General features: G+C 43.8%; 1 protein-coding gene across 8 annotated transcripts in view; it reads right to left on the minus strand.

Annotated features, from left to right (window-relative positions):
* CHD5 (chromodomain helicase DNA binding protein 5) overlaps positions 1–18,515 on the minus strand; it is a 2,731,226-nt gene that overhangs the window by 1,926,864 nt on the left and 785,847 nt on the right. For all 8 annotated transcript variants that reach the window (XM_069610277.1, XM_069610279.1, XM_069610280.1 and 5 more), the window contains one exon: positions 8,648–8,814. In XM_069610277.1, the coding sequence (XP_069466378.1) occupies positions 8,648–8,814 (167 nt within the window). The remainder of the gene's footprint in view (positions 1–8,647; positions 8,815–18,515) is intronic.

Genomic DNA, 18,515 nt, shown 5'->3' on the forward strand with positions numbered 1-18,515 from the left:
CCCCTATCATCCACAACCAAACAGTATTTGTGAGTGCCTAAATGGCCTCATGAAGGAACGGATTGCCACAATTAAGGAAACTTTTTAAAAAGGTTGGCTACACTGCCTTCCTTTACCGTTGTTTGACTTACCACATCAGACAGGTTCTGACCATCAACTGACTCCACATGAGCTGGTGATGGGGCGCTGAATACATACTCCTATTGCTCCTCCCACATGGACTCGTACTGATGTTGAAAATGCTGCAACAGTGTTGGGGAATGAAATTCAGTGACGGAATCTGTTAAATGTATGTCTCAACAGGTGCATACGTGGCAAGGGGGCTAAAAGACAACAGAAGAATGTGAACCACCTGACCCAGACAATTTGTTAAATCCCCTTTTACTATACCCCATAGATAGGGTGCTATGCCGTAACTTCGTCAGACATTGGCACAAGCCTCATTTTCAGGCCCCTTTTACTGTATATGCTGTGACTCCATCTGCAATTAAGTTGAAAGGCAGACATGCGCCGATCCACCTCAGCGATTTGAAACTATATAGAGCTGAGACCCCCCTGTCCACAAATACTGAGCCAGAACATGAAGAAGATGCCTGAGACAAGATTGATGACGAAAGCCAATCGGTAACAAGAAAAATAAAGACGCTGCGTTTTTTCTTACATACAAGAACAGCTGTCCCAACATACTTTAAAGCGCTCATTTAGAAATAAAGGGCGGCCCTTCCAAAGTAAAAGAGAAATAACACATTTTCCCCATAGATGTACTATTTTTACCGGTCCTGCCAATCTTTTGTGGACACTTATCCCTTCCCAGGAGCCTGCAACATCTGTCTGACAGTATTCATATTTAACATGAAGACATATATTGTTCTAGAAAGAAACGGCCTCTTACTTTTAACCAGGTTCTTGCTGTAAACACATGCTCTCTTTAAGAAACAAAAGAAACATTTCCTCTGACAGAAAGATGCGTCCACTGTACGAGATGAGTCATTTTTTTTTCACGCCAGGTATCTGCAAAAGGTAGATACCCCAGCAATCATGAAAGGAGCAACATTGTTCTCCCTTTTGTGTCTGTACTTTGTTCAAAGTGCAACACTATAGCATGCACAGCAAGGCAGGACCAGCCTTTAATGTTATCCATGATGTTAACACCAGTACAATATGTATAGTAATGCCAAATAAAGCCACCCCAAATACTTATCCCAAACATAGTACTCCAGGAAAGAGGGCCAAAAGAAGTATAATTGATAATAGAAACTTAATGGGACAACATTTTGATAATATTGCTGGTCTCAAATAATTTGTGGTAACAGCATATGAGCCGAGTGGGGAGAGAGATGTCTGATGAGAGCTGTTTTTTGTGCTCCCTCACACCCTATGCTATTAGTGCCTTCTGAATATTCATACCCACCGAAGTACCCACACACATAGCACATTGCCTGACACATCTTGCAGCATGTATGACCAGAGGGCAATTCCAGGGCAGAAGGGCCTCCATTTACTGGGTAACAAAAAAGATTCCCCACGTGAGGATAATTTCATTAAAAAAGTGTCAGTGATGAGCAATGTTGAAATGGAACACAAGGTAATGCATTATATATTACCATGCCCAAAAAGAGATGAAATAATAATAGAAGACCACCGATCTCTGAAATGCACTGACAAACATGGAAGAGAAATTCCTGGATGTTGGGAAAGAGGCCAGTTACAAATAGAAGGACAGTTATTTACAACAGAAGGCTGGGTCAAAGCACTAATGGGCTGTGAAGCAGAGTTGCTTGTAGAGCAACCACAAGTGCAAAAAGTAAACAAGGAGTGCCTCAAAGAATGGACTAAATGTGCTAAAATGCAAACATTTGCAACAAATGCAGAGGATGAAGCAGGTCCAATACACATACTCGCCTTGAAAAATGCATAAGAAATATGGACGCAGTAAAAATAGGGGCAAATAAAGGGTGCAAACGCATCTTCCATTTGTCTGGAATGAAGGTAAGCACATCGGTATTAATGGACCCCTTTTGGGCAAGTATTTTCGGAGCCTACATGCAGCTCCCTCCGAATAAGGGAGGCATTTGCTCCATAGTCTTAATAAGTGCGTCATACCTTATACCCCAGAGTGAGGTGCAGATTGGTGATTTCCCCCGATTTAACGCATACCTAAGAAATAAGAGGTCCCTCACCCTTAATTGCACAACAGCCTTTGTAAGCCAGGTGCAGTATAACATTAAGCCAAAAGACTGTTTGAAGAGTTACTCAGGAGTGTCCCCAGTGGTAATAGACAGCTCGATACACACATTACTGTTAGCTAAAATCTCAATAAATAAGAGGTAAATCTATTCCAAACACAGTCCCATCGCACGTGACCCATAATTGGAGAACATTGGCCATTCATTAGAAGCAAACACAATTTGGGCACCTGCAATACTCCCTACCCACACACATAGACATGAGGTGCCACACAAGGACAAGTACAAAGGGATTGCCCAGTCTAATGGCCTGAGAGTGAGGGATGATAACTTTTAATTAAAGGAAGAATGTTGCATGGGCATCTCTCCCCCCTACTCTATGTCTGGCTCATATCCTAATGACCTGAAAGTGTTCAAGGTTGGTAAGCAATGTGGCAACCTGTCAAAATCCTTAGAGACATGCCGCCATCAAGTAGTATGCCAACTAACCCCTTGTCATGAAGATGATGTAGTTTAAACTTTTTCAATATAGTGGTGGTTCCAGGTGGAGCTATCAGATATGTGTAACGCAATGAAAATGTTTAACACTTATGGAATCTATATGTAGTCAAACCCCCTAACCTATCCCTGTTCCCTGTAGGTTTTGGCAACTGATATTGTATTATTGTGTCATTGATGACGCATTTGAAGTATTAAAGCAACTGTTTTTGATAAGTATGTCAAGAGCAACAAGATTTAAATGCCTGTATGCTGCCCCAGTTTTGTTTCAATGTGAATTCATTTGGGTTTTGGCGTGCACTTTGTCTACTCCATCACTGGGTATGGTTTGAATTTACTCATGTTTCCTCTGGGCTGGCCTGGGACTTTTGGGCAACCTTAACAGAAATATGTATCTATGGCACTTACATAATAATTAATCAAGGTGCAGGGAGTTAGGCATACAGGATTTCCTTGCATAGTGTGACACATGAGTGGCTGACTGAAAAAACTGCATAGTGCTAACATGTCCAATGAACCTAAGGGTGGTTGAGGACAAACATTGACCAATGATCACATGACTGACCTGCAAGACAGCAAGGAATCAAGAGATACACCAATGTTTCATGTTATATTTGAAAAACATGAATGTAAACGTTCAGGCCTTCCTGAATATGTTATGAGTTGACATGGTTTCGAGTAAAGGAGGAAGCTCATTCCTGATCTTTGCTGCATCAACCATCAGTGATATGCTACTTCCGTATCTCCAGTGAGCAACTGTTAGTCCGGAAAGATTAAACTTTATAAGGAAGGCATGTTTCTTATTGGAATGTAGTGTTCGAACATTCCTGAGAGAAGCCAATCTGTCCACATTTAAGAATCAACTCCAAGTAGAAATTCCATGTCCTTGCTTAACCAATTACAAACGTTTTCCACTGGATCAATCATGGCTTAAGAACTTTGGACACGTACTAAATTGGTATGGAGAAAATTGAAGTTATTTCTTCATGAGTCTTGAAACTGTTGATATGGAATAGCATTTATTGGTTTCCCTTACTAATTTGTAGTTCTTCTGCACATATTGCTATAAATTAACAAAGACAGGTGACCAAGGCATGTGGAAAGCGAACTGCTAGTTACATTCTCCTGCCTTCTGTCACTGACAAAGGTATGCTTATTCTTAAGTACCAGCATGCAGACGTTGGGCCAGGATTCAAGCACAAAAGTATCATAGATTGTTTCTCTTGCCGTGGCCTGTAAAAGTGCAAACAATTCCTAAAACATAAGTGGTCATTGGCACACTGAACCCATGTGGGTAGAGTGCTGGGGATATCGCTCACCCACGTGGTGTCCGGGTGCGCATTGCTCGTTCTAGGCCTTCAAAGGCACATCACCATTATTGCAGCTTTTACCTTTTCTTCCTTATTTCAGGGATATAAGACCAGCACCACATCTGTGGAACAAGTTGGCAACGTAAAGAAGACTAGCTCACTCAATTCTTCAATTAAGGAACGACCCCAAGATGCTACTCTTAAAAGAACATCTTGCCAATCACTGACTGCTCAACCCAACCATACTTTTGCCTCTCTGGAGGTCCCCCTCACCTAGATCCCTTGCCCATTCCAGCTACTTCTGCTTCCTCCAACACTCTGCGTGTAACCCTCTGCCCTGGGTGTAGAGAAAAAGAACAGAAACCACATACCTTTCAATGCAGGTGTGGTCTAAAAAAAAACAAGTCCGCAATGGCTTTTCTCCAATGCCTGACTTATGCTGGAGCTGTAAAGATGTAGTTCAAAGGGACCCAGAGGAAGCAGATAGCACATTTTATCCCTTTGTGAATAAGGGACACTTGCAGAAGGTGTCTTTCACATCTACGACACATCCCACAAACACAGATGTTGTGTATGAAGGTTTCTTTTAGTGTAAGAATCTTATGCAAACTATGTGTATTGTGATGAACCATCAGATGTCACCCCTTCTCCCTTAAGGGGAGACCCTCCTCGTGAAGCCAGGGAGGTGAGACCACTAACCGATTGTTTCCCTGGGGGTGATACTCAGTTGGAGGATCTCATGGGGAGGGATCCCCCTATGGGACTATGGACAACTATCTGAAGAAAACGCTGTACCGCCGACAATCACCCCCTTCCTACAGCCCTAACAACAACCCCATCTCTAATAGGGCCAGGAGTTATAGTCACCCTACCATTTCCCTAGAAAGTACTGGGACTATGAAGAGCACAACCGACCCAAAGGAGATCAAGAGTAGAAATACAGAGAGAAGGAATAAAAGGAAGGAGTTTTAAGATATCCTTTTGACAACCACTGAGATGAGGAGGAGGTCTAGTGGTTGACAGCTACTCAATGGTTCAAGCAGAGTAGAAAAGGAGGAAAGACTCAAGAAGCAGGTGTCTAGCCCTCCCTGGAGGAGCTGCAGGAGCAAGCAAGTGCAGGAAGGTGGAAGGAAGCAGACCATGATGCCCAGAGCGGAGCTGGCATTGCAAATTTCCCGGCGTTCCTGAAGCCTGGGCAGGGCGTGAAGGGAATACTGTTCTGCCCAAAGAAAGATTGAGACTGCAGTGTCCCCGGGCGGACCAGAGCACACTGCAAAGCTCCATAGAGGAAGGGGGAGCACCCAGGCTGGCTGGTGGGAAACTAAGAAGGTGCCGTCAGCATCTTCATAGTCACATTACCTGACCAGAAAGTGAACCAGGTCTGTCCCCAACAAGAGAAGCTTAAGGGGGTGTGACCCACCAAATGAAAGCAACACTAGTCCTCTTCCTCATGGTGGTACTTGGGAGGAAAGGGCCCCAAGTATCCAAAGGCAAAGAAGATGGGCATAGGACTCACCACTATGTGCGAACAACATGAGTCATCTTCCTTGTGGTGGTACTTGGATGGAAAGGACCTCAAGTATCTGAAGGCAAAGAAGAGGGATCTGGGACCGACCACTATTTGGGAACAACGCAAGTCATCTTCCTTGTGGTGGTACTTGAGATGAGGAGGTCTAGTGGTTGACAGCTACTCATTGGTTCAAGCAGAGTAGAAAAGGAGGAAAGACTCAAGAAGCAGGTGTCTAGCCCTCCCTGGAGGAGCTGCAGGAGCAAGCAAGTGCAGGAAGGTGGAAGGAAGCAGACCATGATGCCAAGAGCAGAGCTGGCATTGCAAATTTCCCGGCGTTCCTGAAGCCTGGGCAGGGTGTGAAGGGAATACTGTTCTGCCCAAAGAAAGATTGAGACTGCAGTGTTCCCGGGCGGACCAGAGCACACTGCAAAGCTCCATAGAGGCAGGGGGAGCACCCAGGCTGGCTGGTGGGAAACTAAGAAGGTGCCGTCAGCATCTTCATAGTCACATTACCTGACCAGAAAGTGAACCAGGTCTGTCCCCAACAAGAGAAGCTTAAGGGGGTGTGACCCACCAAATGAAAGCAACACTAGTCCTCTTCCTCATGGTGGTACTTGGGAGGAAAGGGCCCCAAGTACCCAAAGGCAAAGAAGATGGGTATAGGACTCACCACTATGTGCGAACAACATGAGTCATCTTCCTCGTGGTGGTACTTGGATGGAAAGGACCCCAAGTATCTGAAGGCAAAGAAGAGGGATCTGGGACCGACCACTATTTGGGAACAATGCAAGTCATCTTCCTTGTGGTGGTACTTGAGATGAGGAGGAGGTCTAGTGGTTGACAGCTACTCATTGGTTCAAGCAGAGTAGAAAAGGAGGAAAGACTCAAGAAGCAGGTGTCTAGCCCTCCCTGGTGGAGCTGCAGGAGCAAGCAAGTGCAGGAAGGTGGAAGGAAGCAGACCATTATGCCAAGAGCGGAGCTGGCATTGCCAATTTCCCGGCGTTCCTGAAGCCTGGGCAGGGTGTGAAGGGAATACTGTTCTGCCCAAAGAAAGATTGAGACTGCAGTGTTCCCGGGCGGACCAGAGCACACTGAAAAGCTCCATAGAGGCAGGGGGAGCACCCAGGCTGGCTGGTGGGAAACTAAGAAGGTGCAGTCAGCATCTTCATAGTCACATTACCTGACCAGAAAGTGAACCAGGTCTGTCCCCAACAAGAGAAGCTTAAGGGGGTTTGACCCACCAAATGAAAGCAACACTAGTCCTCTTCCTCATGGTGGTACTTGGGAGGAAAGGGCCCCAAGTATCCAAAGGCAAAGAAGATGGGTATAGGACTCACCACTATGTGCGAACAACATGAGTCATCTTCCTCGTGGTGGTACTTGGATGGAAAGGACCCCAAGTATCTGAAGGCAAAGAAGAGGGATCTGGGACCGACCACTATTTGGGAACAACGCAAGTCAACTTCCTTGTGGTGGTACTTGGGAGGAGAGGGCCCCAAGTATCCAAATGCAAAGAAGAAAGGTCTGGGACCAGCCACTATGTGAGAACAATACAATTCTTCTTCCTTGTGGTGGTACTTGGGAGAGGAGGACTCCAAGTACCTACACACAAACAAGAGTGGTCTGGGACCCACTGCACGAGAACCACACAAGTAATCTTTCTCATGGTGGTACTTAGGAGAAGAGGGCTCCAAGTACCCAAACATAATTAAGAGGGGTCTGGGACCCATGAGATGAAGGGAAGCCACAGAACAATTCACTAAGGACCATAATAGGAGGGGAAGTGAACCATGTTGACCCAAACAGAAATTTAGAGAAGCAGAGGTCTGGGACCTACAAGAGACATTACAGTTGGTAAGGAAAGCCCAGGGAAAGGGAGTCATTGCCTGGCATTGTGAACTATAGTACGGAAAGCCTGGCATTGCGAACTATGGTAAGAAGCCTGACGTTGTGAATTGTAATAAAAAGTCTGGAGAAGGCCAGGGGAGGGCGGAAATCCTCCATAGCCTTAAAAGGGGTGCAAATGTCATTGTGTTTTATCTTTTAAGAGTCTGAGAAAGACCAGGTGAAGGGAGATATTCCCCCTGCATTGAGAACGTTGTGTTGTACCTCGGAGATCCAAGAAAGGCCAGGGGAAGGGATACATTGCACCTGGCATTGGGAACGTTGTTTTGTAAAGCATACAATCCTGCAGAAAGGATTAGGAGCCATCTTTTGTGTTCGTTGTAACAGTGAACTGTGTATTCTGGGACAATGAGTACCTCCAGAGAAAAACATCTCTACCTGCTGAAGGGGGTCATTCACGCAGGCCGAGGAGAAGCAACCCCTTCCAAGTCCAGAAGAAGGGAGTCCTTCTTCTGGACAAACCTCCTCCCTTTTCTGTTAGTTTACCTAAGAATTAGATGTAAGGGACACAGTGAGGTTTGTACACAGAGCACATTAAAGTTGAATGATTTCGGACATCCAGAGAAGACCCTTAGCATTTACTTTGGGGACGGGAAACCCCCTACCCCCTTAGAGATAGGGATAGGTACGTTTTTCCTTTTCTTTCAAAACCTTAAATAAATCTGATTGTTTCCACATGCACCTGTGTGCCAGTGTCCTCACTCGGCACCCTTACAGCATTTTTCTCACTTTCGTCAGCAGTTGACACATGCAAATGGGAAAATGCATGTGAATCTGGCCTATTGAAGTACAAACAACCATGCACCATAGCTGATCTAGTAGAATCCATTCACAACTAGTCCACGGGAATTTCCATCATGGATAATTCATACATGGCAGCTTGTAGATGACTCTATAGTGCCCGAATAGAGGGGTCAACATAAACTGTTATATAACTCCATTGGAACAGACCAGTGATGAATTAAGTTGAAGTCATTTCTTTGGATGCTTGATGAATACAACTGCAAGATTGGTTATACAGGAGGTTGCAATTGCCAATTCTCAATAAAAGAGGACATATCGTGTGGATTACATGCAAATCACTTTAATTAGGAAAAGCCTGACTTAATTATGTAACAGAAGAAAGGCTTGGATTCAAGGTTTTTTGGTTCCACACACACTAACTTAACTACTGACTCCACGTCTACCCGACTCTTAAAGAGCAGCTACACACCAAACCAGAAAACAAAAAGACTTACACAGTGAGGACAGCTCCACTTGCCTTCTGGGGCTTTCTCGAGATCAGGATCCAAGCAGACCAGGTGGTAGGCACGGGGACAAGTATCACAAAGAATGATTTCACCTCCCTGCTGACAAACCTCACAGTAATCTTGATGGTCGGTCTCGTACCCATCCCCGTTGTCCACTAAAACAAGAAGAGCAGGATGATGGAAAGAAATATAAATCTGAGGCATTAACGTGACTCATTTCTTATCACTTTATTTCTCACATGCCTGTCATTTTCTTCTACACCCCAGGAATACATACATCATTAGTTGCTGACATGATGTGTGGAAATGGCAATTGTTCTTCATCAAATTAAGAAAACACACATTGCGCATTTAATTTCAAATGTTTTTTCGATGAAATTAGTTTAAATGTGTATGACTCTTAAATATTCTCTCTCTCTCACACACACACTCTCTCTCTCTCCCTCCGTCTCTATGTCACGCAATTCATCCATCTTTCTTTTTATAGATTCAATGCATGTATCATGTTAGCAATGAATTAACAAATCTGATCCAATAGGATTAACTTAAAAGGAAACTCAACCCAAACAGGAAAAGTCACTTAAAAGAAGGAACTTCATGGAAATATTGCACCAGTTACAGAAAAGGCTGATTAAACAATTAAAATCAATTCAAAATGAAATAATAACAATGAAACTAAAACATAGAAAATAACCTAAAAAACAGGCAGGCTTACTATGACTAAAATATATTATTACCCTTACAAATAGCAAAAGCAGATGCTGCGCATGACGGTATTTATCAATGGGTTGACAGGTTAGGAAAATGCACACAACTTAATTGAAGGGAGACTTGGGTCAATCAAGATTGACTATCAAGGGTAAAGTGGGCACCCGGTGTAAGCAGGCTGAGATGCAACTATCAGCAAGAATTCCCCCATTTAAACTAGTAAGCTATGCCACAGGAGTGCTGAGTATCCAGGAGATCCTGGGCATTTGACCGCTGGTGTCTGGGTTCTGCCGTCCTTGAATAAGCTTCACTACCTGCTTGCACTCTTGAAAATGCTCTTATGCTTATACCTATTTTGTGATCAGCCTAAGCAGGGCCTTTTAAGTTTTCTGGAACACATAACAGAACAAAAGGTAGCTGTGAAAGGAGCCCTCTTATGCTGGCAAACAAACACCACTGTGTTTTGTCGGTATCAATCGAGAAAATCGGCTGACCAAAAGCACTGCTGGCAGCAGTGGAGGCTTGTGAACTTTTTCATGGGAGGGTCGTAAATGTTCACCTCGAATATACTGGAGCGACCGAGCATAGCGAGGGAGCACGAACCATCCCAGGCGGTTCTGGGGGGTGCTTGTCCCGAGAAATCTTTACAAATAATTGGCTAAAATCGTGAATTGTCTAGCACAATTTGTGTGACAAAGTTTGCTATCTGTTTTGTGTGGAGCACATGAAAAAATCCAATAATGCAAGTCACCAACAGTGCACAGAAGCTTTTCCCAAAACATTTTCATGCTGCTTTTACCCACAATGTATATGTCCATGTAGGCTTCACCAATAGATAGAATTATTACCATACAAGAACTTACTCCTGTTGGCTTTTGCCAGGAAAAATGCCATGCCACAGTAAGAAAGTACATCCAAATTCTGCACCACTGGAAGCCCGGCCAACAGCATAATAACACTCATGTTCGCTTAACCCTTGATGCCCAATTACAAAAAAAGAAAGCGTGGCACCGTAAGAAAGTATACGGACTGCACCCTAGCATGAAAGTCTAGCTATATCATTGAATGCCAATGTCACAGGAAGCAATCCTCCTGCCCCCCCCGCCCCAATTAAGAGGCCTACTCCCCCCTCATACACGATGCGCAGGGCAGGCACTCACATGCTCTCACTCACACAAAATACACTCTCTGATTCACCCAGGCATTAAATTATTCACGCAACATACTCTCTCTGATTCGCCCACGCATTCATTCATACACACAACATACTCTATCTCATTCACCCAGGTATTCAATCATTCATACAACATACACTCTCTCATTCAGCCACACATTCATACAATCACACAACATACACTCTCTCACTCACCCAGGCATTTATACATTTGTACAACGTAGATTCACTTATTCACCCAGACAGTCAATCATTCACACAACATATACTCACCCATTTACCCAGGCATTCAATCAATCACACAACATGTACTCTTTCATTGACTCGCACATTCATGAATTCACCCAACATATACTTGCATTCACCCAGGCATTCATACATTCACACAACATATTCTAGCTCATTTACCCAGGCATTCAATCATGTACGCAACATATATCCTCCTATTTACCGAAGCAGTCAATCATTCACACAACATATACTCTCTCATTCACACAGGCATTCAATCATTCACACAACATATTCTCTCTCATTTGCCGAGGCATTCACATTCACACAACATACTCATTCACTCAGGCATTCAGTTGTAATGGTTTATTGAGAAGCCACCCTCAACACAGGGAGTTCCTTCCCTCCCCACTCAAACTGTTATGCAACAAACTGTTTAACTGATTATTTTATTCAGCACTACTTGAGACACATATCATGTACCTTTGACCCTTGACCCCTGAGCTATCAATGAGCCAAGAACCAGGCCAGTGGGCAGTATATTTGTATATATTTAAATTAAAAGTAATAGAAAATTGTAAGAAAATGTCAAACACCACTTTATCTGTGGAATAACAGAATAAGCTTCTCTCATCATAAATAAATCCCAAAAGTGAGTTGAAAAGAACAGAAATCATAATTCTTTACTCTCTACAAATTTCACTTCAAGACATACTTAAAACTGATCAATTACCAGAACAATTATAAATGTAGTGCTGTGCAATTTTGAATTTCCTACAGTCTTAAAAGGCTAGCAGTAGGATTCAAGATTGGTACAAATACATATGGCAATTATGATTTCACCCACACATTTGGTTGGTTAAATATTAACACATAGTGATTTAGTGGTTTGTTCTTCAGACCCCCCTACTTTTGTCTGTGTTGGGGAAGTAAGACAGACAAATTTGAATGATCTGGGGAATTTTGGATTTCAGACCCCCCTCCACTGAAAGGCCTGTGTTGGGGAAGCTGGACAAAAAGTTTGGACTGATTTAAGAACAAAGATACTCCTCTTCCTTCAAGAAGTTGTGTGTCAAGAGGACAAAATAAATTACCCAATTACATTATAGGCTATAGTTTTCAGCGCACACTGGGAAGTAAGTTTTGTTCATTTTGAATTTTAACAAGAATCACCCCCTAGTGTTCTGCCAAAGGGAATTAATTAAATGTATATTTTTAGTTAAATAGGCTAAGGATCTACACAGTTTTTCCACTCCCCACGTCCACTATAAAGGGAAAGGATTTAATGCCATCATATTCCACCACCTTTTGGTTTCCCAGGGCTCAAGTCTACTTACATTGAAAGCCTCTGTTTAAAGTTCAGAACAGTCCAGGACAGCATGTCAGGACCCTCTGGAAAGATAGGACAGGGATCTGGTCACTCCGCTCTGAAGGATGGCCTCCAGCTCTCTACCATTGGACCCAGTCAGCCTTCCTAGCAATAGACAGCCCTACCCAGATGCACTCTCAGAAATCTCCTCTGGTGGTTCCTTGCAGCTGTCAGATGGTATGTTGCAGCAGCACTCTTTTGATGGTAAATTTTAGTAGCTCTGTCCTTCCTCCTAGTGCAGTCCCCCTTATATGGCAGCGAGGACACCACGAATTTTACTATCATGGGGAAGTACCCTGCCAGAGTTCTCGCAACTATGATTGGATGGTTACCCTTCTTTCTCCTCCCTAACCCAGCCCCACTCTATGGATTTGTTTAAGAGTCTGGAGCAGATATATGGCAGCTTAATTTACAGCCCCATTTGTTCTCATGTCACATCTTTGGAAAATACTAGTTATGTGGCAAAACTTCATAATTCTACTAATAACGGCCATAATATGCATATTTTCAGATACAGTTGATCATGGGGAATTAAATAGGATGACAGCCAGGTCCGCAACATGTTGCAATTTTCTGCTGTTTCTCTAAAAATCATGACAGTTATCAATATGTAATTTGTTACCCATATTCCTAATTTTACCTTCCACCAGTTCACCAACTCTCAGATTTGGAACATTTTCAGATCACCCAGAAACACATCTCAGATGGCCGCTACAGTTCCCTGGGGCGCAGGTGGATGAATTTTATATCACCAAAACTACCTAACAAATGGCACATAAATGAAGAAAATCTGTCTTATGGTTGCTGGGGAAAAGGCCTAAATGATAATAGTCCTTTTAAGTTAATAGTAAATCTTTACGTGGGACAAATGGCAACTCTCCTGTCTTCGGCCCATATGGTCTCACTGGGCTCATCTGTAACCAGAGTTTTTTTTTTAAAATCAGTCTCTTTGAAGTGGGCTTCCTGTTTGAAGTTGGAGTTTTGGGGTCCCTTAATTGAATTTTCATCACAGCTCCTCTCTTCACACCTGCTGTCTACATAGTGGCCATGCGTCAGCCAGGCAAAATGATCCTGCAGAGACAGCCAGTCTCCAGAACACCACACCTTGCAGAGGAAGCCACATCTTATTGCAATATAATGCCAGCCTTCCAGTGTTGAAGTTCCTTGTGACATGTGTCCAACAGCCAGCAAAAGGGATTGCATCTGGCCTACAGAACTTTTCCCATGCAAAACAAAGTGGCTTTTCAAATGTCACTGGTATTGTGTATGCGAAACATAGTATACATTACTTTTTGTCACCACACACCATGTATTTTACCCTGACATCTTTCCTGTTAGCAGTGGTATCTTTTCAAATTTAAACAGCAAATAGCCATACTAAGCTGTTTTGGGGGTCAGTGTTTAAAAATCCTACTTTTCAGGTGAAAGGGACCTAAGTTTTCACTTGCACCCACAAGCAAAGCCATGTTTCTTTCTGTCAGTGTTGAAAAATCCTGCTCTTCATGTGAAGGGGACTTCAGTCTGGGGCCTTTGAATGTACCCTCCCCCTGTTCTTCCATGACTCTTTGGTAGGGAAGAGAAGGGCAGGGTGGGGTTTCATTAGGTGTACATTCCTTCATTAGGGAGTGGGCACTACAGCCTCCCCTTCCATCTTGGGTTGGAGGGGGTGTCAAGGCACCCCCTTTCTTCCTTCATTACCGAGATGTGCTTTCCAGCCTACCTTTCCCTCTTTGGGTTTGAGGGTGTGGCATGGCACCCCCTTTTTTCCTTCTTTTCCAGGGTCCCTGGGGTTCTCACCGGACTCCCCTCTTGCCTCCATGGTGGAAATGAAGGAGGTTAGTTCTCTAATAATAGAAAGAAAAAGAGGTTCAGTACTTTGTACACAAATATTTCAGTCGTAAAGCTTGTCTGAGGTGACAGCTTTTCAATTGATTGATGTGGAGCCATTTTTCTTCTGTCAGTTCTCCTTTTGGGATGCAGATCTTGTAGGCAACAGGTGATATTTTATCTACAATTAAAAAAGGCACCATGCCAAGATGTGAGGAATTGTCGCTCCTTGGCCTGATTCCTTTGTAAATTGTACAGGTAAACCTTGTCCCCAACCTCATATTCTTTCTTGGTGGTCTTTAGATCATAATAGGTCTTCATTCCTTCAGCTGACTTTTCTGAATTGCGCTGAGCATATGCAAAAACATGCTGGAGGTGCTTCCTTACATTTTCAATGCACACATGAGTAGTGGATCTATTTATCAGTGTCTGCTCTTGAGTTCTATAGAGAAGATGCTGCAGTAACACAATTTTCCGTACGGTCATGAGCTCAAATGGAGACATCTTTGTTGCAAAAGATAGTGTAGACCTAATAGACATCAGGACAAGTGGTAATTGGATGTCCCAACTGGGTCCAGAGTCTGCCACAAACTTCTTTAAGATAATCACAATTGTTTTGTTGTATTTCTCTACTCCCCACTTGAGGCCAGGTGGTAGGCAATGTGGAGTTTTCTTTTTACCTCTGGAATCTCCCACTTCTTTGACATCACCTCACTGATAAAATCATTCCTTGGTCCACTCAATCCTTTGCGGAATGCCAATAAGAGAAAAGATGTGGTTGATCATGAGTACAGCAGCTGTCTCTGCCTTATAATTCGGGGCTCAAAGACATTCTACCCACTTTATGAACAAGCATGTCACAGCCAACATGTACTTGTTTCCTCGAGAGGAGCTAATCACTGGCCTGATAAAATCAACTTGCAAATCTGACCAAGGCAGTGCCATTCTCCTTTTAGGTAGGGGAGCTCTGTATTTGATAGAACTGGGTTGGAATTGAGCACACACTGCACACCCCTTTAGGTAACTGTCAAAGTGCTAGCCCATGTATGGCCAGTAAGCAACCTTGCACAAGATTTCTAATTTGTGAAACCCCCTATGACCGGCAGTGGCTGCCTCATGGGCATGGCTCAGCATCACACTTCGGAATTAGATAGCTACCACCCATTGGTCACAGTCCGATAGGGATCTTCTTACCAACAAATCATATTGGATCCGGAACATCTTGGAAAACTTCATCAACACCCAGAGATCCTCTTTACCATTATAATCTGACTCTGTTAAAGGAAAGCTCACAGGGTCTTTGATGTGTTGATAGCATTTCCCAATGATTGGGTCCTCTTTCTGTGCAGTGATCAAATCTGCATCTGCAGTATCTTTACTCCACTGAGCAGTCGAGAGTTCTCTATTCGCATCTGTTTGTGACCTGGTGACAGTGGCAGCTTGGATTTCACCCAGCAGGGATTATTCTGTTTCTATGAAATCCCGCTGCAGAGCTCTGGTTTCAGCCAGCTGTCAGCCAGGTCATTCCCAGTCTTATCTGGCCCCTCTATTTTGGAATGACCCCTTTTTTTCCCCAATAGATGGTCATCTCATTGGAGGTCAACAGATCGTCAATTGACTTAGGGGTTTGTTGTTGGCACAAAGCATGCCTCCATTCTTCCAGCGAATCAGGTGCTCCACGAAAACACAATCCTAACATAATCAGAGTCAGTGATTATGACCAGTTCATTCAGTTGGTAGTGCACTGCAGTGAGAATGGCTTGATGAACAGCCATCGCCTCTGCAACCTGATTACTTTGGGGTCATATTTTATAACCAGCAGAGGATTCGAGGGTATCATTCACCCAAGCATTCCCAATGCCAGCCACCAGTTATTTTTCTCAGTTGATATCAAGATGGTAGGAGCACCCATCCACATAAACAGTGGGTAACCCCTGACACGTGTCTTCTTCATAGACCTTGTGTGGGGAACTTAAGTACACCTCCATGTTGTTTTTGGTCATTAGACTTTCCTCCCCAAGACAGTTTTCTTGAGCACAATCATGCAAGTCTGCTAACCCTTGCGCTAGATGACTATTCTTGTTCTGGCCATATCTGACCTCCACAGGAAAGCTTGCATGGACACAATCCAAGAAGTATATTTGGAATTACTAACGTTCCCCCCTGGGATTCTGTCACTTTATGAGATATTGCAAGGGTTGGTGAGGAGTCTTGAAAATGATGTGCTCCCCCTGTATGGATTGGTGGTCATTTTTCAATGCCCACACCACTGCCAAGAGTGCCTTCTCACAGGCATTGAATGTTTCCCCCACAGAGGACACAGTCTTGCTCGCATACAAGTGGACTTGGTTGACCTTGTCATGCTTTTGATACAACACCGCTGTTAGGCAAGTATCTCAGAACCCCTCCTCCAAGAAGAACTTGTTGCTCTTTATGGGGTAAGCCAAAGAAGGAGCTTGGGAAAGGCTTCTTTTCAGTTGTTTAATTGCATCCAATTTTTCCGGACCCCACTCCCACTTGTCTCCAGACTTTAATAAATGGACCACGGGTCGAGTGACCTCTGTGTAGTCTTCAATGAACTTCCAACTATAAATAGTGAGTCCAAGAAGGCTTCTTCCTTCTCTCAGAGTGGTAGGGTCATTCAATTTCAATAAGGCTTCCACCTTCTTCGCCTGGGGATTAAGACCCTTAGGTGGGATCTCGTGCCCTAAGATGTTCACACAGGCCTTACACCTCTGTGCCTCCCGAAAGGACAGTTTTGCACTTGCTTTCTGCAACTGGGCTTGAACATAGCCGATTTCGGCTATACGTTCTTCCACAGTTGAGCTCTTGATCAAAGCACCATCCACACAGGCCAGGTTTTACCGTTTGCCCAAATCTGGCATAGCCTTATGTAGGAAGATGTGGAACCCATTGCCAGCGTTTATGTATCCAAAGGGGGCTTGGGTCCATGGGTATTCCTGCCGCCCAAAGGTAAAGGCAAGCTTGTACTGGTCTTCACTATACATGGGTACTGTCCAGTAATCGTTGGTCAGGTCAATGGCGATGTACACCTTTGACCCTTGGATCTGGGCCAGTCACTGATTGATGTAGGGAAGGGGCCATCCTGACATGTGGACACGTTTGTTCAACTCTCTCATGTCCCCACATAGTCTCCATTGGCCGTTTGGTTTGAGTATCCCCAGTACTGGGTTGTTGAGGTACTGCAGATCAGACAAATTATCACACAGAATTCTAAATTCCTAATAATCTCTGTGAGTGACTCCATGGACGCGAGAGGTAACCAGTATTGTTTCACAAATACTGGAGCCATCTTGCGGTCCGTGGGAATGGTGGTTGAATGAATGGATGTGCGTCCACAGTCATATGAGTCCACTGAAAAGATATCTTGGAATTCCAGGAAGACCTGTTTTAGCTTTTGTGACCGGCCACTTGACCACTTTGCTCCTCCTCGGTCTCAAAGGTATCAGCAAGATTGATCCTTTCCTTGACCATCTACTTGAAACCTGGAAAGACCTCAGCCTAGGCAATTTTAGCGATATCCTCCAGTTGGGTTGATAGATCTCTTCTGATGGTGTTGACCTAGACAGGGGATTCAAGGTAGTGGCCCTTGACTCTGAACACTGCCTCCTGCCTCCTAATGTGACAGGTCACTTCTTACACACCATAGGGGCAGGAAGAGTACACCATGAAATTCCCCCCCATGCCTACTAAAAATCTTTTCTGTAGAATACCATCACTGAGGTGAAAACAGTCGTTTGGGATTGGTCCCATGATTTCATTACCTAAATCAATAGAATAATGTTGGGCATCTACCACCATTTCAATAAAGGTGTCTGCGTTATCTACCAATATTCAAATAGTGTCATGTTGTAGGTCTACTAGAGGTGTCGGATATAAATACAAACTTTGTTGTTGGAGATGGGAATTTAAATGTATGTAAGTATTCTGATATTTGAGATTCTGTCCTTGCTTAATTTTGAGGGTAGGAGTAAATTGTAGAACCTGCTCTGGGATGGTAACCTCTTCTTGCACTTGAACTTCAACCGCATAAGGCAGCAAATGAGCCGGCCGGAATGATTTTTTTATGTGTTGTCAAAGCCCTTCGGATTAGCCCTCCAGTTGCGACCAGGCTTTATTATTAATTAGGCCCAAATTAATTGTGAATCGGTTGAAAATGTCACTTCCCAAAAAAAAGGCGGCAGGGACATCTCCTACGATCCAACAATTATGTTCTATGCTTTTGTTGCCAACTGGCATTTTTAGCATACACCTTACATAACAGCAGGAGATGTTTAGAATTTGAGGTTTCCAGACCTACTTCCCATTTGTCAATCAATGTAAATGTGGGAATGGTCTGATCTTTTGGGAGTTTCCTGAATAATTATTTGCTGATGAAAGGCGTTCCATTATTCAGGCATACTCTGGCGAGCACCGGCTCCTCCCCCTCATTTAACTGAATGGGGAAAACCAGCTGTTTGCCCTTTTTCTGAATATCTTTTAGACTTTGAGTGGGTTCTTACTTGTCTGGTTTCACAGGACTCAATGTT

The sequence above is a fragment of the Ambystoma mexicanum genome, chromosome 8 (assembly GCF_040938575.1).
Source record: "Ambystoma mexicanum isolate Mex_15411 chromosome 8, UKY_AmexF1_1, whole genome shotgun sequence".
Taxonomy (NCBI): Eukaryota; Metazoa; Chordata; class Amphibia; order Caudata; family Ambystomatidae; genus Ambystoma; species Ambystoma mexicanum.